General features: G+C 38.3%; 3 protein-coding genes across 11 annotated transcripts in view; 1 reads left to right on the forward strand and 2 right to left on the reverse strand.

The window, feature by feature from the left end:
* erbin (erbb2 interacting protein) overlaps positions 1 to 6,611 on the reverse strand; it is a 57,895-nt gene extending 51,284 nt beyond the window's left edge. Inside the window, exon 1 of one of the 4 annotated variants that reach the window (XM_067574989.1) lies at positions 5,831 to 6,611. The gene's annotated coding sequence lies outside the window, so the exon portion shown is untranslated. The remainder of the gene's footprint in view (positions 1 to 5,830) is intronic. The other 3 variants (XM_067574987.1, XM_067574986.1, XM_067574988.1) reach the window with 3 other exon arrangements.
* A 515-nt stretch (positions 6,612 to 7,126) lies between these two features.
* nln (neurolysin (metallopeptidase M3 family)) lies at positions 7,127 to 17,072 on the reverse strand. Of its 3 annotated transcripts, none has more exons than XM_067574990.1 (13): positions 16,874 to 17,072; positions 15,360 to 15,610; positions 14,567 to 14,715; positions 13,955 to 14,059; positions 13,447 to 13,549; positions 13,205 to 13,365; positions 12,516 to 12,651; positions 10,022 to 10,388; positions 9,612 to 9,813; positions 9,329 to 9,515; positions 9,102 to 9,230; positions 8,707 to 8,843; positions 7,127 to 8,611 (listed from the first exon to the last, which is right to left on the reverse strand). In XM_067574990.1, exons 1-13 carry the CDS (start codon positions 17,035 to 17,037, stop codon positions 8,456 to 8,458), a joined length of 2,247 nt encoding a protein of 748 aa, XP_067431091.1. In that variant the 5' UTR covers positions 17,038 to 17,072; the 3' UTR covers positions 7,127 to 8,455. The 3 variants fall into 3 exon arrangements, with proteins under 3 accessions (XP_067431091.1, XP_067431093.1, XP_067431092.1); XM_067574992.1 differs by having other exon boundaries at positions 16,890 to 16,998; XM_067574991.1 differs by having other exon boundaries at positions 16,794 to 16,970.
* Positions 16,987 to 24,093, forward strand: sgtb (small glutamine rich tetratricopeptide repeat co-chaperone beta). 4 transcript variants are annotated; one of them, XM_067574993.1, is made up of 12 exons: positions 16,987 to 17,073; positions 18,237 to 18,372; positions 18,707 to 18,810; positions 19,242 to 19,317; positions 20,426 to 20,525; positions 20,804 to 20,908; positions 21,010 to 21,148; positions 21,262 to 21,324; positions 21,781 to 21,818; positions 21,935 to 22,018; positions 22,999 to 23,119; positions 23,214 to 24,093. In XM_067574993.1, exons 2-11 carry the CDS (start codon positions 18,273 to 18,275, stop codon positions 23,108 to 23,110), a joined length of 921 nt encoding a protein of 306 aa, XP_067431094.1. In that variant the 5' UTR covers positions 16,987 to 17,073; positions 18,237 to 18,272; the 3' UTR covers positions 23,111 to 23,119; positions 23,214 to 24,093. The 4 variants fall into 4 exon arrangements, 3 of the variants coding, with proteins under 3 accessions (XP_067431094.1, XP_067431097.1, XP_067431096.1); XM_067574996.1 differs by having other exon boundaries at positions 16,989 to 17,073; positions 18,255 to 18,372; XM_067574995.1 differs by having other exon boundaries at positions 16,990 to 17,073; positions 18,258 to 18,372.
* Positions 24,094 to 24,692: the final 599 nt, after the last annotated feature.

A 24,692-nucleotide genomic window follows, 5' to 3' on the forward strand; every position in this document is an offset into this window, starting at 1 on the left:
TCTAAAAAAAGACGAAAAAAAACCTGCTATCTTGTTCCCAATTCTAGTTTTACTCTGCACAGACATGATGACAACCACTAATCGTCTTTCTCAGGTGACTAATCCCACAACCTTGCTTTGTCACTGTCTGCAGACAAATTAGCCATTGTTTTGCTATCAACCATTAGCCATTAGATTTGCAAGAGAATTTTAGGCAAACTTTTGAAATGTTGCAAAAAAAGGAAAATGCAAATTACGTACGTTTCCATTGACTGGTTTGAAGCGAATAGACTAGGCTACGAAATGCATAGTTTTGTCAGAAGATGGCAGTATAGGCGTAAATAATTCACCAGTAAACAGAGCAGAAGAAGTAGAGGTTGCCGACCGGAAACAAAAAAAATAGTTACATTGCTTCAGGAATTTGTTTCAGTTGGGGAAGTTGTAATTGTTCTTTCATGTCAGCTAGTATCGGCTATCTGGAGATCGGAAACAGCTGATCAGTCATGCGATTTATTCGACATATGCATTTCCCTTACCCATTTTGCTCATTAACTCTTCTGACATTTCCAAAATCCAGCTCAAGTGAACGTAAAAACTCGTTTTGAGAAATTGGAGGACGTTTTTTATGAATTTCGACATTTCCATCAAGCTCTTTTAATGCGTTACTTCAAAATGCGCATAAAAATAGGTTAATGGAAACACGGCTATTGGCACTCTGCTGCATGCTTTCACCTGCTGAAGGAGAAGGACGAGCACTTCTTGGCAGCCAAAACACTTTGAATCCCTGCAGAGGCCGGTGATGGGAAGGAGGATCATAAAAAAAGCTCATGGGAAAGCTCAAAGGCTTCATAGGAAAAGATTACACTGACAAACTCCTACCTAAACCAGTCAGAGCAAATGCATAAACACTGCATTTTACTAATAGCTTAAACAAAGATGTCAGCGCAGTTCAAACACTGAAACTGTGTAAAGAGCGGAGCGTTGTCAGAGAAGACGGCTGAGAATGTCAACTCCGTGTCAACGCTGTCTCTGTTGTAGACAAACCGGAATAGATTTGACATACACCAGAAATGGAAGGGGTGGAGTCGGATCCACTCTCAGTAACTTATAATGCAAAAATGTATGATTATATGGCTGAGTGAATTTCCACTTACATTTGCAAATGTCCACACTAGGCAAAGGCAAAACAGGCGTATCTCAAATATCCTCATTGAGGTGATGACATTTATGAATGACCATTACACTGCAGAATAACTGATGAGTAATCAGCTAACTTGGAACTAAATGCCAACTTCTAGGTTAGGTTAGATTATTAGGTCTCAAGGGTGCTTCTTTAAAAAAAAAAAAAAAAAAAGACATTTGAGGCTTATAATACCATGGTCCATTTTTGTTTTCGTCACTGTTTCCATCGGAGCACACATGTCCCCAATTTCTACAATGACGCACTGCTTCCCAGACGTTGAGGATATATCTGTGGTTGTGTATTAATAGAAAACATAATCCATTAATCAACTGCAGTATTAAACTATGAATAGATCCTTACATTTTACTGGCAACGGTGGAGCTTACATTGAGTTTTGGGACTCTTTATTGTCCCCATTTTGAGAAAGAAATAATCCGTTCTAAGGATCATTAGCATAAAAATGCTATCCCATTTATTGAAAATAGGGCTGCAACTAATGATTATTTTCATTATGAATTAATCTGTTGATTATTTTCTCAATTAATCGATTAGTTGCTTGGTCTATAAAAAGGTAAGACAATGATGAAAAGTGTCAATCACTGTTTCTCCAAAGCTCTAGGTGACATCCTTAAATGTCTTGTTTCGTCCCTTCCAACAGTCAACAACCCAAAGATGTTTCATTCACTGTTGAGAGAGGACTAAAGAAACCAGGAAATATTTACATTTGAGAAGCTGAAACCAGAGAATTTGGAAACATTTCTCTTAACAAATGGCTCCAAACGAGAGTCAAAATGAATCATCGAAAAAGGTGACTGATTTAATAGTTGGCAAAGTGATTCATTGACTAATTGTTGGAGCTCTTATTGAAAATTGGCAAAATATCACATACCACACCTTGCTCTGCATGCACCTGCTACTAGAAGAAAGGGAGGCACGGCCACCTATATAAGAAAAACTTGCTCAATGTCACTTTGTTTTAAAAACTCTGCTTGGAACGGGGCAAATCCTTTTAACTGTATCAACTAAATACACTCTATGTGTGTGGAAAACATTGACGATAATGTGAGAACAATCTTAAAATAAAATATTAGCCTGTACAGTAGGTACAAGCTAATATTTTAATTGGCTGAATTTTTGCCCTCTCTGAAACAATGATATGAAGGACATTTAGACTGACAGTTTTTTTCCATGACACGCTCGACTGCGACACAAAGACAGTTACCCACCTTCACATGGCAATATATTAATATCAGAAATACAGACAGCATGTAGTGACTCATTTCCTACCGTGACAAAATGTTCTCACATGTTCACTATGGCAATACACAATCACCTGCAACTCATCAACGATGTCACATGACTATTAAGTCATTAAAACGCGTCTACTATTTCTTAATGGACACATTACTCCAGCATATTTCTCTTCCCTATGAGTCAGGCTTGATTTGCTTAAGAGGAAATATGAACTTATAAGGCCACACAGGAAAGAATATTAAGGTTCCCCTCCATCCAAAAATGTGTTTTGCTTCTTGTTCCTATAGTTGAATGCTGGAGCGTCACTGTACAGGATGATGTATGTGCGGAGTTTGACACTAGAGAGCCATTTTCACGTTGATCTGCTGAAAGTGGAAAGTTTCTCTGAGCTCATTGAAGATCCAGTTTTTAAGGAGGTGGACCTACAAGCACGATTGGTGACATCACAGCTAGCTTGGAAGCTAATCCTGCTCCAATATTCAACTTGTAAAAGTGTGACGTGGAAACTTGAAGCCTCCAGTGCACAAACACTGAGAATTGACTTTAACAGTGAACTGGGAGACATCTTTTGTCCAGCAGTTCGACTTCTGAAATCAACATTATTTGCATATTTATAGATTCTGGATTGTTAATGAGGCAGAAGGATTTGATTAGATAGTCATTTTAAGGATTTTACCAAGATAATTGAACTTTTTAAATTGGTATGAAGTGTCATTAGACAAAAACACCTTGCAGTCGCAGTGACACTCACATAACAGATTTGCTCAGAGGATTGTTCCCAGCAGTTGATCGACACCATCATTAGGCGTTAACAAAAAGTTCAACCAATAAAACATTTTTAAAGACATCCCATTATTCTGAACCTCTTTTCATCAGCTCTTTTCTTCTTGACTGATATCTCATTGGTTTACAGTGCAGGATGATCACTTGCTGTGTCCTATTTCGACAGGAATTACATCACCCAAAGGAAATAAAGATTACCCATTTCATTGGGCTTTTCAAGGAATTGCAATCAAGGAAAAACAAGCTGTTTAGAACTGCTGAACACAAAGAAAAAAAAAAAAGAGGTTTTAACCTGGGTGACCTGGAGCTAATCCTTCAAGAGTTTTATTTGTCCAACCCCAAAGTACGATATAGAGATACAGAAAATTTCACAATAGAAGCATTATGGACTTTGTGTTGACCAGTATGCAGTCAAAAGTAACATTCTTTGGGGTATGATGAAGATAAGAACACATGGCTTGACTGCTTTCTTTCTGTCTCCAAATGGCACAACAATCTGTTGGGAAAGCATATCTGTAGCACTACTTTGGCACTAGTGTGAGAAAAGAACAGCACAGTAAAAGGCCTTTGTTGGAGTGAACCTTATCTTCCATTCTAGATAAGGTCTGTTGTAAATGATCATACAAGGAACTAGAAGAAATATTCACCAACATAGGCATTCAACACCTCAGCGGAAAAAGAGTGTTTTATACCCCAGATAGGTATGCACTATGTTTAGCAGTCTAACATATGATATTTAATTAGATTTATGATCAAAAATTGCAAAGTGGAAAGGAGTAGAGCTACAACAATTGGTCGATTAATCGATTAGTTGATGGGAAGAAAATGGAATCGGCAACGATTTTGATAATCGCATAATCGTTTCAATCATTTTTCAAGCAAAAAGTTCTTTGTTTAAGCTTCTCAAATGTTACAATTTGCTCTTTTTCTTTGTCATGTATGACAATATAATATAATATGTATGAATATCTGAAGGTTTTGGACTTTTAGTCAGACAGAGCAGGCAAACTGAAGACATCACCATGGGCTCTGAGAAGTCGTGAATGCTATTTTTTCACATTTCATTGAGTAAAAGATTAATTGAGAGGTCAATCGGCAGATTACTCTATAATGAAAACAATCTTTAGCTGCAGCCCTAAGAGAGGAGACCACAAGAATAATGCCACATTAATTTGTGTTCACACGGTTTTACCCCAAACGGGAGAAACTGCAAGGTCAGATTATGCATATCATCAGCCAATATTATCATGAACACCTGGATTATAATCTACAAAAAGCTGCTTATATCATGAACCTACAATAATAAATGCCATCTGATACGCCTGAGTGTTTGTTTTTATTTCATTACAGACTGGAGGAGTGGCCTTTGAAGCCTAATCAGATACTTTATCTGTTTTACAACACAACAATGGTGGTCATTTAACTAAATGTTTACTTTTTAAAAAGGGAGCAAAATCCTTCTCCAGCAGGCTAGATGACATCCATAGATGCATGTAGTGTTTGTATGCCATATTTGCATACCATGTGTTCCTTCTTTGGCAACATAAAGCTTCCTGTTCTGTCAGTTTCAAGGGTCAGTTCAGCCGGGTCAAGTTTGTATTTTCGTGACGAGCCTTGCTGACATCAGATAATCTACAGAGCTGCATAAATATGTCTACCCGAGTATACAACCAGTAATTTATAGCTTTAGTTATTGCTGCGAGCATAATATCATGCTTTCATTGGTTTGTTAAAACCACAAAGCATTGACGGATGTAATCAAGTAGCTAAAAAAAAAAAACAACAGAAGCATAAGCTTGCTGCTGTTGTCACCTGCGTGTTATTTCCTGAGATTTCTTCGGTCTTGACAGCATTTTACCCGAGAGATGAGTGGCAAAACAACAAACAAGTCGACGAGCATAGACCTGCTAAAATTCTTTAAAAAAGAGAGGTGGGGGAGAAAAAAAAAAAATCAAACCTAGACTTGCTCCACATCTATCTCAAATCTCAACAGGATTAAATTACATTGGAGTTAAGTGGGGATAGTAATCTGATTAGTGGAGTGGTGAGAAAATGAAAAACGCCGATATGTGGAGTGTTTTGAGCACACTAATAATCCCCTCGTCCGTCGAAGCGCTGAAGGTGCCCCGCAACAAAAGATGTGACTGCTGCTGCTGCTGCTGTTGCACTGCAGCTGTATGACTATGATAATGGCAATGGCAGTCAATATATACAGATAATCAAGTCATATTTTTTTTTTAGAAAAGCACCGCACTGCGTTAAATTGGATTTTTTTCTTGTGATTTCAGGAGAGCAGCATTGAAAACGGGCAGCAATGTACAGCTGTTACCAAGAAAAACACACACACAGACAGCTGCTTAAAATCTCTTGTTACCGTCCAACCCTACTTCTGTGTTTAAACAAAAAAAGGAGTATGGTCACAATAACTGCTGAACCATAAGCGTTCAGTAGACGGTGTAACATTGTAATTTAATTGTTTAAAAAAACTGACTGAATTAATGCAAAAGGCTCAAGTCGGACAGTATCAGAATGGGACATCAGCGCTACGCTGCAGCTAGCATTAATGTTAGCATGTTGTATGGGGGCCCCACAGTCAGAAAGCAGTAACTTGCGCAAAACAAAGACACTTACCTGAATTACAGTCGAGTCAGTGTCTCATTTAACGGTGTCCAGGTTATCGACAGGGTGCTACTATCCAAGATTATGTCGACAAGTGGGCATTAGCTAGCTTCACAGCTTTTGCTTGACGGTAGTTCAATAGGTTTTAATTTAGCTAGTGTTAGCAGCTAGCTAACCACTTCAAGAGCAACTCGAAGCTGGCCCAGTCCGCACATTCTCCTCCGCAAGCAGTCCTCAAGTTGTTTTACGTACCCAGTTGTTCTCACACTGAAAAGTATTTACCTTCCAGATGTTACTTAAACAAACTAACCAAGAAAGAAGACACGAGCACAAAGTGTCCTTAATCTGTAAGACTTATTGACATTGAGCATTTAAAGAAAAAAAAATCCAAAATGTCCACGACATTCAGCAAGGAAATACAAAAGGCAAAAATGCGAACGACCTCCGGCAGAGCGAAACCTTTTCCTCTAAAGTGTGCCGCACCCAGATGTTTTCAGTCATAATTTCCTTTCGTGTAATCATTTGCAATTGATGCAGCTTTGACAGAGTCGAGTGAGGCTACACCGGAGCTGATTAAGAGGAACATGGAGCGGTGGGTTTCTTCTCTCTCCGCGACCTCTGTGCCTACATGTAGGAGTAGGCTGTCCACCAGAAGTCGCCTTTCCAGTTTACACCAAGCCCCCAGTCGGTGATGATGCTCACAATCTCACCCACACACTTTTACTGAATTAGAGAATCACCCTATCAGATCCAATCCACTGGCTAGGCAACTATTTTGTCCTTTCTGATGAGGTTCAGGATGGGTAAACCAGCTAAGTAAACACGAAAAGTAAGAGATTTTATCAAACCCGTTTACATCTAAGGTTAAACATTGGGTTTAAACAACAGTATTATCAGTCATGGCACTCTAAAGTACGACAATTGGGATTTATTAAAAAAATATATATGTATATGAATAAAGGATATAGTGATTCGCAGCATAGACATTATTTTCCAAAAGATTAAATTCATTTTTTTTCTTCACCATGTTCAACTCACATACCAGCATTTACTATCCTGAAGCGCCCCCTGGTGTAGATATAATAATTTTTCCTCAAAGGGGGATTTTAAAGTCCCCCTCCACTCAAAAATATATTTGGCTTCTTGTTCCTTCAGTTGGATGTTTGGAGCTTCACTGTGCAGAATGATGAATGTGCAGAGTTTGACACTTGAAGGCTGTTTTCATATTCATCCGCTAAAAGTGGAAAGTTTCTCTGTGATCATTGAAAATCCAATTTTAAGTCCAGCAGTTACACTTTTGAGATGAGATATATTTGCATATTTCTTTATTCTGGAATTTTTCATGAGGTAGAAGAAACAGATGTCATTTTAAGGATTTTAACAAGATAATTTAACTTTTCTTGTGTGGAAAAACTATATCAGACACAAATTATTATTCAAAGTAGAGTATTTTACACACATCTTAAAACATATCTTTAAATAAGGATGTCCCCTGAATCCTCCCTAGTTTAAAAACTATGGCAATGACACTATTTCTTAATCACATCCTTAATTAGAAAGATCTGGAGATATCTCAAAGGTCATTCAGTCATCACAATAGCCTAATGCCTATTACGAGGGAAGTGTAAATTGTCTAAGACATGTAAGACAGTAAAGTTTACTGAGCCATTTTACCTGAATGTAGTTTAAACACGGGAAGCCTAGGGCCTTTAACATTTTCAAATATTTCTGTAGCTTAGACATGAATGTTCAATCATGAAAATACATATTTTAAATCATTTAAGACAACATGAATTGAAACATAATATCTGCTTTAACAGAGGGGGTTGCAAAATAGGACAACAACAAAAGTTCCAAAAGATACCATGGCCACTTTCTTTGCATACACATTGCAGGTTATGAGGTGGGTTAATCTCTGAAAAACCTGGTAACGCTTTTTACAGGTCCTTGAATTTTATAAATCATATTTTTTAAATTCCAGAAAATTTTCATTGTAATTTCCAGGTATTTAACAATTTATTTCAAGGGCATTATACAGAAAGGGTGGTGTAATTTGGTGAAAGTGTTAAGTTGGTTTAGTTGGTAAGTAACCATCATATTTGGGCTCCTGATTGTTAATTTGCACTACCCTTTCTGTAAAATATCCTAAAAATTAACCGCGAAATACTTGCAATTTACTCTGTAAATTTCCAGGTAATTAGTATAAAATTAAGGGACCTGTAAAATACCAAAATGCGCTGTCACTTTACTTATCACTTGCAGCTGTGCACACACACAACAGAGGAAAAGCACAGATGAAAATAATCAAATTAATGATGGCTGAATTCCATTTAGCTGCTTCATTTTCAGGGTTCTGGTATTGTGCATTCAAGCTCACTGTCACACCGTCATGTCTTACTGGGACACGTGAATACAACAGAGCCATTGTTAATGTCATTAGTGACACCTGTGCTTTTCCTGCAAAGTTAAAATGTCTGTTGTGGAAAAGGCCTGTTGTCCAATAGGTAGTAACAATTAAGTGAAAAAACTTAAAACACAGTAAAAATACACTTAAAGCAAATTCATTTTCCTTGTGGACCTGCATCCAGACAATGAGAAATATACCCTGTTTTGACGAAAATACTTCTAATGGTTACATCAAATTACAGTGTTTGTTTCCTGTGACTTAATGAGCCCCTTGCTCTGAAAGAATGCATCCTGGCATGGTGCACGTCCAAGAAAGGTCTTCAGCATGTCCATGCCGTCCTTAGAGCCACCAGTTTCCAGAATCACCCTTCTGTACTCTTTTCCAACCTGTTTTAAGGAAAACATGTCCTGATAAAGACATTTTCCACAAAAGGTGACATGTATGCTTACAAATGAAAGGATATCGTAATAATCAAACCCACCTTTGGATTCATGATGCCTTCCTTTTTAAAGCGATTGAAAAAAATGTCCATGGAGTAGACCTCACTCCACAGATAGCCGTAGTACTGACCATCATATCCTCCAGCCAAGTGGCTGAAACTGGCTGTCATATTGGTGCCTACAGAAAACAAATATTTGTCATCACATCAGAAAGGTCTGACAAGTCATATATAAAAATCCCAACAAGAAAGCACTATTGTATTAGGACAGACTTGGAAAAATGGTGAACCTATCCTTTAAGCTAGGTTAATTAAATGACAAATATATACTCTCAAGTCCAACCACTGAAAGACAACCACTGAAAGACAACTCTAAATATACACTAAATATCAAACATTGACCTTTCAACCCAACCATTCCTTATGTTACGACTGACCTGCTGTCGCAGGAACACCCAATATGTCTCGGCAATGCTGCGCAAACACCTCAGCTGTATCTGCATGAGGGCTGCTGTGTAGTGACTGGTCCACTTTACTGAGGACGACCTGACGCAGGTTCATCATACCTGAAGAGGACGAACAAGTCAACAAGTCATCTACAGAGGCTCTTGATGTAGAGTGGGTTTTTTAAATATTTTTTTTAATGAAAGTTCAAGTTTCTGACCGGTGTTGGCTACTCTGGATGCAATGAGTTTGTCAAGCATATTATCTGGGATTGGGGTGCCATCCCTGTAGTGGCGAGACATTCTTCTCAGAGGCTCCTTTTCCCAAACCCAATTCTCAAGCATCTGAGAGGGCACCTCCACAAAGTCTGTCTCCACCAGGGTTCCACTGAATTCTGAAAAAGTGGTCTGATACACACATGGGAAAAGTTCAGGCTCTCTCATTCTAATTAATACACAACACACTATACAAATATATCATGAAACTGCTGGTAGAATAATCACCTTGGAGCAGAGCTCATGCATCACATGACCAAACTCATGAAAATATGTCTCCAGTTCATGGTGTTGGAGGAGGGAGGGACAACCTTTTCTGGGCTTGGTAAAGTTGGCCACCATGGCTGCCACTGGAAGCCTGCGTTTCCCATCAGGCCCTCTGCAGCCTGGTTGGAGCCCAAAACAGGCTGCATGGCCAAACTTTCCTTCCCTGGTGGAAGAAATGGTTTCAGTTGTCACAGCCAGACTGAAATCTGAACATTAACACAAATGACATAAAGATCAGGAGCACTAGTCTCTAATTGCTCTACTCTTCAATTTAACTGTTTTCTGTGTTTGCACATGAGCTGATCTTATCACTTTTATGCACATGTGTGAGAAATATTTATTTTCCTTCCACAGCAAGTGTGACATTCTACCTTGGATGCAAGTCCAGGTAGAAGTGGCCAACCTCTTCTCCTGTTTCAGTGTCACAAGCTGAGAAAAGCTTGACATCTTCATGCCACACATGGGCATGTTTCACCTCTGTGAACGTGAGACCCAGCAGCTCCTGGTAGATACCCAACAGTCCTTCTGTCACCACGTCAAGCGGGAAATACTCGATAAGTTTGTCCTTGTTTACAGCAAACTTGCACCGCTCCACTTGGTTCATGTAGTAGGGCAAGTCCCAGGCGTTGATCTGTCCGTCAAAACGGTAGCCCTTCATCAAGCACTCCCTCTTTTTTAGTGCAAGAATATATTTCCTCTCCTTGATCCCAATGGGCTTCAGAGTTTCACAGAATGCATCTGTGAAGTGTGTAAAGAAAATCTTCATGGTTAAAGGACAAACTGTTTTTTCTTTTTGTCATATATGTCTTTTTCCTTGATGTCTCACATACAACAGATCAGAGTGGAATATTTTTAAATCTAAAACAATTATATTTTGTACTGTATACAAACTCTATAATATATAGATTTTACTTTTGTTACATATTTAGATCAGGATTGTGTTTATGTTCTGACTGACCATGTCTATATGAACCATTTGTGAGGTAAAATTCAGTATGTTAGATGTTATGTACGTTAGATATCTAATTTCTAATCCAATCACAAAATCATGACTCCCACTATTACATTCTATATATTTTTTTTACTGTTAATTATGTCTTACAAATTTATACAGCAGTTATACTACAGATTCTTTTACTAACAAGATACTGGCCACACTCATCCAGTCACTTTCCACTTTGAAATACTGTATATAACCACGTGTGCCACATGCCTTCACGAGCCATAAATTACTGTATGTTACAGTATATACAAGAGGCATGCAGTGAAACATACTATACACTACATGCCAGAGGAATGGGTGTCACATTTCTCTCTCATATACTTCTATCTGTCTTTTAAAGTTTCCTTTGGCAATGCAAAGCTGTTATCAGATGGTGTGAATCTTCCATCTTAAATGACGCAGAAAGTTTTTATTATTAGCAGATCCATTTTTAGTTCAGTCCTTAACTTATATTTTTATGACTGTGGTAACAGGAAGCATCGCTGACATTAGGAAGTCACCCTACGTTCCACCTTTACATAAAGGGAGCCAGTCCATTCTACACTTTCAAGTCTTGGTAAAGTATTAGGGACACTGGTAAATGTTTAGGTGATAACACTCTTAGCTCAATACTCCATTTTAAAATCTTACAGTAATTTATAGTACTATGCATAGTACTGTGACGGCAGCATCAAAAGTCTTGAATGATGCTGCTAGTGCATTAGATCGGTTAGAACGGGCAGGATTGTGTCGCCCTTTTTAATGATTTATCCCAGGCTCAAGCTGTTGTGGCCGATGGCTATATGTCAAGCTTTACGAGTGTTAACAAAGGTGTGCCACAGGGTTCCATTTTAGGCCCACATTTATTCACAATTTTCATAAAAGAACTACGTGAAAAAGTGACAAACAGCACAATTCATGTATACGCGGACGACACTATAATCTATACAATAGCGCCCTCTGTTCCCCAGGTCGTACAAATATTGCATATTGATTTCTGTGCGGTACAGTTAACAATGTTTGATCTTAAACAACTATTAAACTCAGATAAAACAAAATTTATGCAGCCATCCTTTTTTATCTGTTATGGACTATGGCAATGTAATTTATATGCACTCTCCTGCTTCTACTCTTAAACCTCTTGATTCAGTCTATCTTTCGGCCCTAAGGTTTATAACTGCAGATGGCTTTAGATCTCATTGGATTCTGTATCAGAAAGTTGGGAGGCAGTCGTTGGCAGTGAGAAAAGAACGGCACTGCACTCTATTTATAAAGCTCCAAAGCTCTCCTTGGCAAACTTTCTGGGTACCATACATGTCTTTATTAACTATACTTCAATTTCACACTGCACTAGGTCCCAAGACTATTTGGTCCTTGAAAATCAATGTGTCAGCAGTGAGATTTGGAAATTGGTTTTTAAATATTACACTCCATACAAGTGGAACAACTTTCAGAAGACAGTAAAATTAGATAAGCTAATCCCTTTTAATCATTTTAAATCTCTAATAGTTGACATAAGGCAGTGTGAATGCATGCGTTTTAATTAATCTTTCATTTTTATATGCGCATATTGCTTTTTTTTGCTTAATATATTTCATATTATGTGTTTTATTGCTTTTATATATTGCTTTTATTGCTTCTTATATTTTATATTGCTTATCTGTTCATATTTGCTTATCTGTTCATATTTGCTTTTTATATTATATTATATTATATTATATTATATTATATTATATTATATTATATTATATTACATTATTTCTGTATTGTAATCAAGATGTTCTTGTAAATAGATGGAGCTTTTTCTCACAGGCCTACCCTGTCTAAATAAAGGTTTGAATGAATGAATGTGCATGCATGCTGGAGGGTTGAGGGGGTCATACCTAGAAAGTCAGACACATTGCTTGCATTCTTGGCCATGTTAATCTCCAGCACATAGTTTGCATGGCTACTGTAACCCAGTAATTCTGCAACTTTTGCTCTCAGTTGTATTAACTGTTCAAGGATTGCTGTGTTTACCTGGAAAAGAGAGAGGCTGTAGAATAAGATATGTAGATAAACATTGCAGAAGGAACTATGCAGGAAAACCTCTTTCAGTGTTCATATGGGCACCAGACTTGAAAAATTGTGAACCTATCCTTTAATGCGTTAGCGGCAGTAGGAAACATTACGTTCGCATTAGCAGTAACTTAAAACAGCTCCAATATGGCTGTAGGAGAGTGAACAGGAAATAGTGAAGCTGATATCAATTAGATAAAATTATAATAAAACTGGATTACATGCATGTATCATTTCCTGCAAAGTGTGTGAAGATAATTTGAATCCAGTGTAGGTATGGCAGACGCAGCCACCTACAATGAAAACTACTATATAAAGAGGCAATTACATTGGCTATAGGTGAAAAAAAGCAGAACGTACATAATATCAAAAATGGGTTTTGATTTCATGGAAATCTAAAAAATTGTAGTTCAGTTGTCAGCTGTATAAGCATTAACAGAAGTGCAAAACAGACAAGACTTGCTGTGGTCAGGAAAGTGTCGGATACACAGATTCATTATCAGACTCCAGTTACCTCTTTACACCTGCTGTGAAAAGCCGTTTCCATCCTCCTCCTGGTCTCAGGAATGTAACACCTCTTCATCAGGGGGTAGTAATGGGGATATTCAAGTGTCACTTTATACCGTCCATCTGCTGTCATCTCCAGTCCATTGAGATAGCTATCTGCCAGTCCACCTTAACAGAAGAGGACAAACAACATGAGTGAAAATAGTCAAAAGGAGTCCATCAGTCTGATTTTTATGCATATGAGCTTACCCAATTCACGCTCAGAAAACACAAGGAAAGTATTGTCCTCATTCAGATTCTTGTTGAACTCTATGGAGAGTTCACTGATAAGCTTGGAAGTTCTTTTTATTTCCTTGGGAGAGAAAAGGAGCAGACAAATTGTATTAGATTTCTATTATGTGACTTGATTATTCAGGCTTTTTAAGCAGAACTTGTAATCCAAATGCTAACAAGAGTAGCCCCACAATCAATCTTCAAAACACAAGACTGAAACCTACTACTACTCCAAGACTGATTGCCTGGTCTTTTTTTATACACAAACTAACTCTACACAACTAAATATAAGTTAAGGCAATATTCTGCTTCTTTTAACTCTGAGAAAACATGTTTATTTCTCTTACGATACATTGAGAATAAACAGAAATGCTTATTTATCAAATATCTAGAATCAAACTTATTAATTGTAATATAACTGCAATTTATATGGTAAAAAATCAAATGACTGTAATTTATATAATCAGCTCACATATTGCATTACCTCTTGAATATCTTTAGACAGGTGCAATCCGTTCCTCTTGCCTAATGTAACAAGTCTGTCTAAGAATCTCTTTTCTTCTGGGGAGAGGTTTTCTTGATACTTTTCCTGTCAAAAAATAATCAAATAATAGAGACAAGCTATTTCATAAAAGGAACAACTAAGGCAATTTTGCCAAACTTATTCATCTACTAATGCAATATGTCAGTCAGGGAGTGCTGTGTGGAAGAGCATATGGCTTTGGCTACCAATGATTAGATGAGATTACATTTCTTTTCCAGGCTAAATAAGAACCAGTGGTGGGGTCAAATGAGGATATAGTATCCTTGATCTTACTGTAAAACACAATTTTGCACGTCCAGAACCTGCTGCCCCCTGGCTGACATAAAAATGTGAAAGTAATCTATCATTGGCATAGTTACTGTGATAAATGCATCAAATCCTCACACATTAGACTTAATTAGCTTCAAAGCCACATCTTTTAGATTAAGATTACTAACACCTCATTCATTATCTAAGTGAACTAGACACGTGCTTAAAGAACTGTTTTTATGTTATCCTTCACCTCCCACGTGTTGTGAGTGATGTGGAAAGGAAGTGTGACATCAGATGTACCTGCAAGGCAGTAATTCGCTTGAACACATCCTCCCTCATACTTATCTCCACATCAAACTCAGACAGTTTCTTGTCTGCCTCTGTGCTTGCTGACCGAACCTCCTTAGATGAACAAACATACTGGGGGAAATCAAGAGCATGGCGAGATGCTAAGGACATAGAATAAACAGAAAAGACACTGTGAATGTGACAATGATATGTAGCAAATAGGGTGTTATTTGAAGAAAATTAGCCTGATATATTTTTAAGATAAGACTGTTTTTCTATATATTTTTTTTCTTGTTGTCAACAAATCCCATGAAAAGACCAAAACCAACAATGTGTTTGTCAATCTGCAAACACTTTACAAAATTCTCTACCCTTGTGTTCCTACTAAAGATCTAAATATTCAGAAAAGCAAATATCCCAATAAATTATCCCCAAAGATAAATCCCTAATATATAGTTTCAGCAGATGCTGGTAGATTTTTAGAAAACTGTACTCAAAGGGTAAATAATATATTTATTGGGGACTATTTTCACTGATGGAACAATACGTATTTGGTGCTATAGTTAATATTTAGGTATAGATGGGATTGACTTAAAACTACAGAGTCTATGTCTCCTAGTGTGTCGGTGGTGGCTCATTTATATGTTTTTAATAGTTTTTGGACAACAATGAATGCTCTATAGCATAAAGGAATAAGATATATCAGTCATCACTTGTTAGTAGGATAAATTCATTGTTAGTTTTGGTCTATTCATGTGATTACTGACAATTAGAAATATATAGAATATCTCCTCTAAAGACTTACATGCATAATCCAGCTTCGCATTAGCCAAGGGTTTCAGGGTGTTTTCAACTGACACATTTTCTATGTTTAGGGATCCAATGACATCATAGACCTTCTTTACTCTGTTAATCAGGCTGTCTGTGTTGGTCCTGATCTCATCTGGAGACAGGTTCCATCTCAGTGTGTTTCTTTTATTTCCTGCCTGAGAGCAGTCTCTGGCAGATATGGCAGACCCATTCTGGATGGTCATTCTCAGGAAAGGTTTAGAGACGCTGTAAAAATGAAATATTCCAGTTTAACTTCTAAGTTTAAAGCAGTGTTGCAGTTCCTATCAAAACTGTCAGACTGGACTGACATAACAGCTGGTACTATAAGCAATAAACTTTGACGTGCTCTGCATTTTTTCCATGCTAAGCGGTGACCTTTCCCCATGTCCGCTCAGTGTAGTGTTTCATGACCAGGCAGCGGAAGCCTTTCAAAAGATGTTCATAAAAGCCACTATGTCAAATCACAGCCAAGACTTATAAACAGCTCAGTGATTTTTAGAGCGCTAAGGGGCAAGAAATGACAGCTATCACTCTGATACCTTTTTATGATTAGCAGGTGCAGCATAAAACAAAACTTAAAGATCATTTAAGGGATAGAGATTGAAATATTTCTAAGGATAAAAACTGTAATGGGCAGATAGGCCTTTATTTCCAGAACAATTCAACTATGAAACTCAATAAAAAGGTGTTTACAACATGTATAATATAAGTGATGGATAGACTGAAAGTTCTTATTGAGGCTGCCAACTAAGGCTGACTAAACATTATTTTCATTATTGATTAATGAATTAGTTAATTGGTCTATAAAATGTCCAAAAATTGTGAGAAATGTCAATCACTGTTTCCAAAAGCCAAAGGTGACGTCCTCAAAAGTCTTTAGTCCTGCCCAACGGTCCACAATCCAGAGAAATTTAGTTAATAATCATAGAATACTGAATAAACCAGAATATACTAATATTTGAGGAGCTGAAATTAAAGAATTTGGACATGTTTTCTTAAAAGATCACTCAAAATGATTAATCGATTACCAAACTAGTTGGCAATTCATTTTCTGTCAATCGATTAATCGACTAATAATAATTATTGGAGCTCTACTTTGCATTATGTCAGTTTGTGTGCATTAGTTTAGATCTATGTGTAGCTACATAGCTATGTAACTTGTGTGTGCAGGTATTTATTAAAACACTGTATATGATGCATGTGCATGCTGAAAATGTTTTTATTGTCATTCTAATATGGACTCTTAGGGACACTATAGCTCTAAGAGATCCAAACAAACAAGTAAACGTGTAACTAAAGATCATTCATTAAGGTTAGTTGAATGTAGGCAGGTTGACCCTCCACTAATCTGTCGCACAGGTGTAAAACAAACAGAGTTAACACGGCAGCTGTTGATCCTGAAGCATACCTGCAAAGCGTTCGGCAGACTGCAACTCTTAACGTAAACATGCCGGCGGTTTCATGCGTTTTTTCGTGCAAAAAACACACTTTCTTCTCCTCTTACTGTGGCTCTGTCCCAGCAGTACCAGCAGCACCAGCAGCAGCAGCGGCTCCAGTAGCTCGTGAGCGTGTGGAAAGTGCTCCTCATGATTTCCGTTGCCGACGCGCATGCGCCGAGAAGGATGTGAGATCAATCCGACACAAGTCCTCATGACGCGGTAGTGGCAGACAGCTGGATAAGAGCTCAGGTAGGTGGGCGGGAGGTGGAGGGGGACACTGAATAGCATCCTTTGACATAATATTACTGATAAATTGGCTTGATAATGTTTTTAAGTCTGAGCTTGACCTGTGTTTCCTCTCCTCGCGCTGTTTTTACCGCCTCGTAGACAGAGAATCGGGACTGTTTTAGCCATCATCATCACACAAGCTGCACAGCGAAGCCTTGTTGTCCGGACAACAGACAGGCTTTTACAAATGACGCGCACCTGCCTGTGTTATACATTGAAATTGCTCTAGTGCATTGTATTTTCTTTTTTTTGTTTGTTTAATAGAAAGCCTGTATCATGAATTTAAAAAAAAGCCTCCCATCTCCCATTATGGTATTACATCACAGCTCCTGCATCACTGCATACGTGTGTCAACACAACACACACCAAGGGAGGAGAGAAGCTGTGCTAGCTGGACCTGCACGAGCATAACAACGCATGGCAACAGCACGTGATGGGACATATGAGGCAATGTTTAGATCTGTAAACATGTGTGACCCCCCATAGGGTTAAATTTGATTGCTTTGTTTTGACCGTGCACCATGTTTGGAAATGCCTCGGTGGTCAGACATCAAACAGCATCCTTTATAGTGGTAGTGGTTGTTGTAGATAGATAATAACTATAGATCTGCAATGATTAGTCAATTAATTGATCCAGTCACAGAAAATGAATCGCCAACTGTTTTGATAATCGTTCAATGGCTTTGAGTCATTTTTTTAAAAGAAAAAATGCCAGGATTCTGTGATTCCAGCTTCTTAAACATGAATATTTTCTGGTTTCTTTAGTCTTCTTCAGTAAATTGAATATCTTTGGGTTGTGGACTGCTGCTCGGGACAAAATAAGACATTTTAGGTTGCCTCTTGGGCTCTGGGAAACATTGATTGACATTGATTCACCATTTTCTTACATTTTATAGACCAGACGACTAACCGATTAATCAATATTAATGGACAGATGAATCCATAATGAAAATAATCATTAGTTACAGCTGTAACTAACTAAGAACTCATGTCACAAGCCAACGGTCCACAATAATTAAGCTGTGACAGAGCCTAATGAACTATACTAACCAAACATTATAAATAATAATAACCATCTATGAATTAATAATTCAGTGTGTTTGTGCCTCACTGTTTCACTCCAGACAACTTCCTTTGTCCAGCAGTTTGCAGGTAAAAAAATGGCAGTGGAGAAGCGCCTGGCATTCTCTATTGTGCAGTTCCTACGAGATCAAACACATTGTGGCGCTTTGAATTCTGATGAGCAGGAGAGCCTCGAAGGTAGGTCGACTCTGGAGAGCACCTTTACAAATGTAGGACACTCCGCTCTTGACCTGCCCATCGCACAATGACACTAATATGCAGTATGTTCCTTAGTCCACTATCCTGATTTAGAGGGAATACTGGCTAGAAATCAGGGTATGATTTGCAGTATGTGTGGTGGCGTGTTTCATCCAATGTAACAGGACAGTTGAAATATCTCACATTGATCCAGCCAAGTTCTGACTCACTATGATAAGACTGATTGTTCAGCTATTATCTTGGGGTTTTTTTTTTGACAAATGTGCTCGATCTAATCAACAGTATCCTGACATTTTTCATTCATCCACTGCAGTTGCAATACAGTGTCTGGAGACCACCTTTAAGATCAGCTCCAGTGACTGCCATCTTGCTGTGCCACAGCCTCTGACAGAGATATTCCTTAATTCCCTGCTCAAGGTGGGTACTGCACAGTCCTTGAGACCAATGATATAACAAATAAATTTAGATATGTGACCAGACTTTGGCTAAAATAAACACCATTCACCTCTCTCATAGCAGACATTTTGACTTGTTGTCTCACTGGCATTGGCTTATTGGCAAACCTAAATGGAATAGAGCCACTGTAATGTTATTAAAGAGTGTTACGCTTGTGCTTTTCCTGCTGACAAGTCAAAATGTCCATCATAAGAAGCCATTTTGAAGCAAATCACACCATTGACTCTTATTTTTCTGCTCAAATCTTTATTAGCAAGAGTAGCAACAACGCAAACTGTTGTTTTCATCATTCATGCAGTCATGTCATTGGATTCAATCGTCACCTTCTGAGTCTTGAATATTGGTCCGTTTTCCCATAACATCACTGACTCTTCTCATTTTCTTTCACTCAGAATGACAATATCACCATACCAGAGACCTCCCCATCTCCAGAAGACATTGAACGAGCAGAGCAACTTAAGAATGAAGGTAAAGTTAAAGCTGGGAAGTTTTACAGTTGTTTGCCTCCTTGGTTGATACCTGCCTCCATATGTAGAATCCCTACTAAAAGATCAATGTTCTTTGGTGGATTGGAGCATAGAGGGAACAGAGGACTAACCGACAGCACTTGAGATGATACTTACAGAATTTTATGTGCTTCTAATGTGCTTCAGTACTACTTAATTTTTAATTAACCCACAAGTACAAGCGTAGTTTGGAAATTACTTGTAGACTGTGTGTGAGCAGAAAGGTCAGAAAGGCCGCCAGCTACCTCACGGAGGAACACTTTGGAGCTCTGCAGCTCCTTCTGTCTCGCGGACTGTCATATTAATAGCTAAATTCACAGTTCTGAGGGAAGGAATTAATCTCAGAGAATTTGCATTTATTGAAGGAAAATGAATGTTTTTGTTGGATAAAACAGAAGCACACAGCCTGTCAGTTATCTTTGATGTTTCTATAGCTTGTATAAAGCACAAAAAATGCTAAAAATAGGAACTTTTCTATCTTATGTCAACATTGTTAATATTAGGTATATATCAGGTGTATTATAATTTAAATAAACGATTGTCCAACTGCCCAATGTGGAAATATTGTCAATGTCATTGATTTTCTGAACCTAATCTTACTGGCTATTTCTTATGAAGATAAAAATCAACATTACTTATTTTCTATTGTCTTTCTATGTGTAATAATAATAATAATGATTTTATTTATATAGCACTTTTCAAGCATAAGCACAAAGTGCCCTTCAGATTAAAATGATTATTGTATAAAAAATCAGAAACCCATGTAGTCCACCCTCCTGTATGACATACAGGAAATAGAAACATTGGAGCACATACAGTATATCCAGCAGCACAGAGCCCATACATAAAACAGATGAATGTGCAAGTGCAAGTGAAAAGAAATAAGTTCATATATAAGCAAATAAAGTGCAAATAAAAGAAATAAGCTCATGTGAAGCAGATGAAATGTCAGTAAAAGAACAAAGCTTGAATATAAAACAGATACATAATAAATGGAAGTGCATATAAAAAATGCCACCAAGTAAAAGGACTCTGTAAACTCTGGTAATGATCCAATATTTGATTTTTAGGGAACAATCACATGAAGGAAGAGAACTACAGATGTGCGGTGGAGTGCTACACAAAGGCCATTGATCTGGACCTAAGAAACGCTGTGTATTACTGCAATAGGTAATTACAGCAGCAAGCTGACATGATTTCACACTGCTATTGTTGTGTTTTTAACTCTGTACTTGCATCGGGGTCCGGGGATTTTATACATCAGCAGACAGTAGACGAGCAAAGGTTGAGAAGGAGAAGATGTCATGAAATTGTCTGTGATGTCTGGCTGACATGATGTAATGTTTTAACCGGACTGGACAGTGCTGCTAGTGATTATTTATCTAAACACAATTAGTCCAGTGCAAGCAGCACTACAGACTCTGTGTCCTGGTTTTAACACTTTGCAGGGCCGCGGCTCACAGTAAACTGGGAAATTACACAGAGGCAACTGGTGACTGCGAGAGAGCCATCGGGATTGATCCTACCTACAGCAAAGCTTATGGCAGGATGGGGTGAGTTAGAGAGAAAATACTGGAAATGCCATTTGTGGCGTTTTTTAGAGGCTAAACAGGTTTTATAGTTTCGTGTCTGCCCCTCTCCTTTGTGACTCTAGATTGGCTTTGACAGCAATGAACAAGTATCCAGAGGCAATTTCCTATTTCAAGAAAGCTTTGGTATTAGACCCCGAGAATGATACCTACAAATCCAACCTGAAGATTGCAGAGCAGAAGCAGAAAGAAGCAACCAGCCCAGTAAGTTAAAAAAAGAAAGAAGCTATCAGTTATTTTATTAGGGAACACACACTGTAAAAGCTCACACATATTACCAAGCTGTTTTAACCTTTGTCTTTGATCATGTGCCGCAGATAGCTGCTGGATTGGGTTTTGACATGGCTAGTTTAATCAACAACCCTGCCTTCATCAGCATGGTAAGAGTACGACTCCTTATATGTGCACTGTACAGTACATAAAAAGCCTAGCTGTGTAGTGTAAACGTACCATTTCTCTAGAAGACAGGTGTCTTATGCTTGTTTTGGCTCTGGCAAGGATAGACCAGATATTTTCCCTAATTAGTCCTGTGAGTGACAGTTAGCCTATTAATCAACCGGTGTTGATGTCTAGTGGAAAGGACCATGTCTGGGCCCAGAGAATCCTGACTTGTTATATGATGACACAAGGGAACGTTTGCCAGGCCAAGAACGCCTCTTCAGGCATGCCAGAGTTTTATTGCAGCACCACTGATCTGACACATCTACAGTAAATCAGACAGCTGTGTATGTACAACGAGGGCTCAAAGCACCGCACAAACAGTACATTGTTTTTTCTTCTCACAGAACTACCAAATATAACTCAGAAATGAATTGTCCTTTTTTTCTGTTTTACAGGCTGCAAGCGTGATGCAGAACCAACAAGTACAACAACTGTGAGTGTCATCTGTATTTGATTGCATTTAAGGTAGCTTTCAAGCGTAGCGCTACGTGATTTTGCTTATGTGTGAACATTCTTTGGCTCACTGTCACTGCCTCTCTGTGTGGTCAGTATGTCAGGAATGATGTCCAATGCGGTCGGGGGTCCTGCGGCGGGAGTCGGCGGACTGTCAGACATTTCCAGCTTGATTGAAGCGTGAGTACACTCAACTCAGAATTAAAATGACTGAAAGGATTGTTTCATTACATCATTATTTATGCATGTTTATACAGCTACTATTTATCGTGAAGCATTTCGTTTCAGGAATAATTCAATATTTTGGAAAATTGATAACACTCTCATGTCTTTATGGTAAATATGAGGCAACAAAAACCAAAGTGTTAAAATGACTCATTATGGTTTCTCGGTGACTTACTGGAGTTTCATGCCACCGTAAAACCACAATTTTCTATTTTTAGATTTTGGTGTTTGTACAAATTCAACAAACAAGATAACATCATAACATGTTAATTCGTGAGGTGCTTGCAGGCAGATTTTGTAACCGTTGCACAGAGCCAGGCTAGCTGTTTCCCCCTGTTTCCGGTCTTAATGCTAAGCTAAGCTAACCAGCTGCTGGCGGAAGCTTCATATTTACCGTGTAGACATGAGAGTGATTAATGATACTCTCGGCAAGAAAGTGCAAATCTTTAAGCAATTTCTGAAACAATGTCATATGGCAAAATTATATCAACGTTGTGTGTAATATTTTATCTCTGGTACCCAGGGTTCCCAGCCCAGTTTGTGATGTTACAGTACCTCTCTGCAAATACTCTGACATCACTCTGGCATCAAATGCAGAGAAATTCGATACAGACCTTCCTCTCTCATTCACTGCAACAGGCATTTTTCAAAAATATGTTGTAGTGGGAGACGAGCTGAAACAGGTCCAAACAGTGCCTCTTTTGATAATATTTTATCCCAGGAAATCCAGCTTTACTCATTTTATATCGATTTGCATCTGCGCTGTATGTGTCCATAATGTGAGAAGATAAGAGCAGAACACAGTGAGATACCTTACAGCGTTGTGTTATTTTACTGTATGTGGAAAAACTACTCCTCATCTTCCTTTGTGTGAACTATTGTTCCGGTGGAAAGCAATTCAGCAGGTAATCAAAGTCATCTCATCTCTTTGTCAGAGGACAACAGTTTGCCCAGCAGATCCAGCAGCAGAACCCAGAGCTGATCGAGCAGTTAAGGAACCACATCCGGAGCCGCTCCTTCAGCGGCAGCGCTGAGGAGCACTCATGATCCACTCGGGTATTTATATATTTAAAAACCACACCTTAGCCAATCTAATATGTGTAAGATGCGAATGTATTTGTATCATTGAGATGCATTATTTCAATTTCAGCCTCACGTTTTTTCCAAGGAAGGGCAACCATATGGCGCGATAACAATCTCTACACCCATTTCTTAATGTCAAATCCCCGGCAAAGCTGGAATGAAGAGACAAGGATGGGGTTGAAGGCACTTTACTGTGACTAACGGCTCTGGAGCGGTGAGAGACGAGGGCCTGGAGACTGGACCATGAAATGAAGAACCCCCCACACATCTAGGGCAAAACATATTGTAAAACACCTAATCATAAAAAAAGAGCCAAGAACGCATTCAGCCTACTGACAGAACATGAGTAAATTCCTTCTTCTGAGCTTTTCCATTCTGCAGAGATCGTGTTTTATATGTGCGGAAATTACTGCCCTCTTCATGTTATGAGTTAAGAATCCTTCAGCCTAGTCGTGATAAATAGAGGGTTAGGGAGGAATGTACTTTTACAGCATTGCAGGGAACATTTCAGCTTTTTTCTCATACAACACACATAGGACATCAGGTTTACCTTGTTTATACTGCATCCTGTTTAATATTATTTTTGTAGACAAAATACGCTCCACTTGTTTATCGGGTGATAAAGACCATTCAGTCTTTGAACATGTGGGACTCACGTCACTGCTTTTCAATGAGTACTACTTAACTTTTGATTAAGACAACTGTGTACTTGTATAGCAGTGTTTGCAGCCTGCATAATGTTGTTATTGCACTTTAGCAAAAATAAATGTCCCCCCTTTAAGCCTAATTGTTCATTAACTAGTAACAATGTATTCAGATTGTTCATTTTGCATGCTCTTAAATCTGGTATTTGAGATCAGATGCTTTATGGAAACAAATAGGTATGCTAGGGCAGCACAATGTTTTGTCTAAAACATGTGAATAAATGTCTTGAAACTGAGCAACTACTCAACACTCTCGTGCTTGTGATGTCTTGAAATAGTCGGCGAGGCTCAGCTGGGTACCGAGATCTACTTGACATCCCAGGATCCTCATACTTTAATCACAGTACTTGTTTGTTTTTGAAAGATTACAGTGATCAGAGGAGCTGTCTGTTTTCCCTACAGGAACCCAAAGACCTGAGTGAGTCTCAGAATACTAAAACTCTGAAAGCAGGTGTAGCTCATACGTTCCCACTTGCTATTTTTACATATAAAGACCAGTACGTAAGACAAGTATTAACCCTTTTGATTGATATAGAGTAAGTTATGATTATTCTAGATTTTGCCAGTCAACCAAAATGAGCCATGACTTGATACATGGAGCAGAAACTATGATTAAGGTTTCAGAATCACTAGAAATATCTAAGGAGGTGGAAAAAAATGTGAGCATAATATAGCCAATGAGTCTCCTTAAAAACATCTAAACTAGGTCATGTGACTTTGCAGCAATGTGTTTGTAGTACAACTGTATCCACCGTTTAACAGAAATAAGGGATTGTGGATTTATTTCCAAAGCTTCCTTGATTATGGTGCCAAATAATCACATTTAGTGAAGCTTGAAATGT

Source organism: Thunnus thynnus, chromosome 19 (genome assembly GCF_963924715.1).
Source record: "Thunnus thynnus chromosome 19, fThuThy2.1, whole genome shotgun sequence".
NCBI classification, from domain to species: domain Eukaryota; kingdom Metazoa; phylum Chordata; class Actinopteri; order Scombriformes; family Scombridae; genus Thunnus; species Thunnus thynnus.

Excerpts from the sequence above, each read along its gene's own strand:
- sgtb (XM_067574993.1), top strand. The coding sequence starts at position 18,273 with ATGGCAGTGGAGAAGCGCCTGGCATTCTCTATTGTGCAGTTCCTACGA. Across the intron at positions 20,526-20,803 it reads GCTGTGTATTACTGCAATAG|GGCCGCGGCTCACAGTAAAC; the intron begins GTAATTACAGCA and ends AACACTTTGCAG. Across the intron at positions 21,819-21,934 it reads AACCAACAAGTACAACAACT|TATGTCAGGAATGATGTCCA; the intron begins GTGAGTGTCATC and ends CTGTGTGGTCAG.
- nln (XM_067574990.1), bottom strand. The coding sequence starts at position 17,037 with ATGAGGACTTGTGTCGGATTGATCTCACATCCTTCTCGGCGCATGCGC. Across the intron at positions 13,366-13,446 it reads GTTTTCTGAGCGTGAATTGG|GTGGACTGGCAGATAGCTAT; the intron begins GTAAGCTCATAT and ends TCTTCTGTTAAG. Across the intron at positions 9,231-9,328 it reads ATCCAGAGTAGCCAACACCG|GTATGATGAACCTGCGTCAG; the intron begins GTCAGAAACTTG and ends CGTCCTCTTCAG.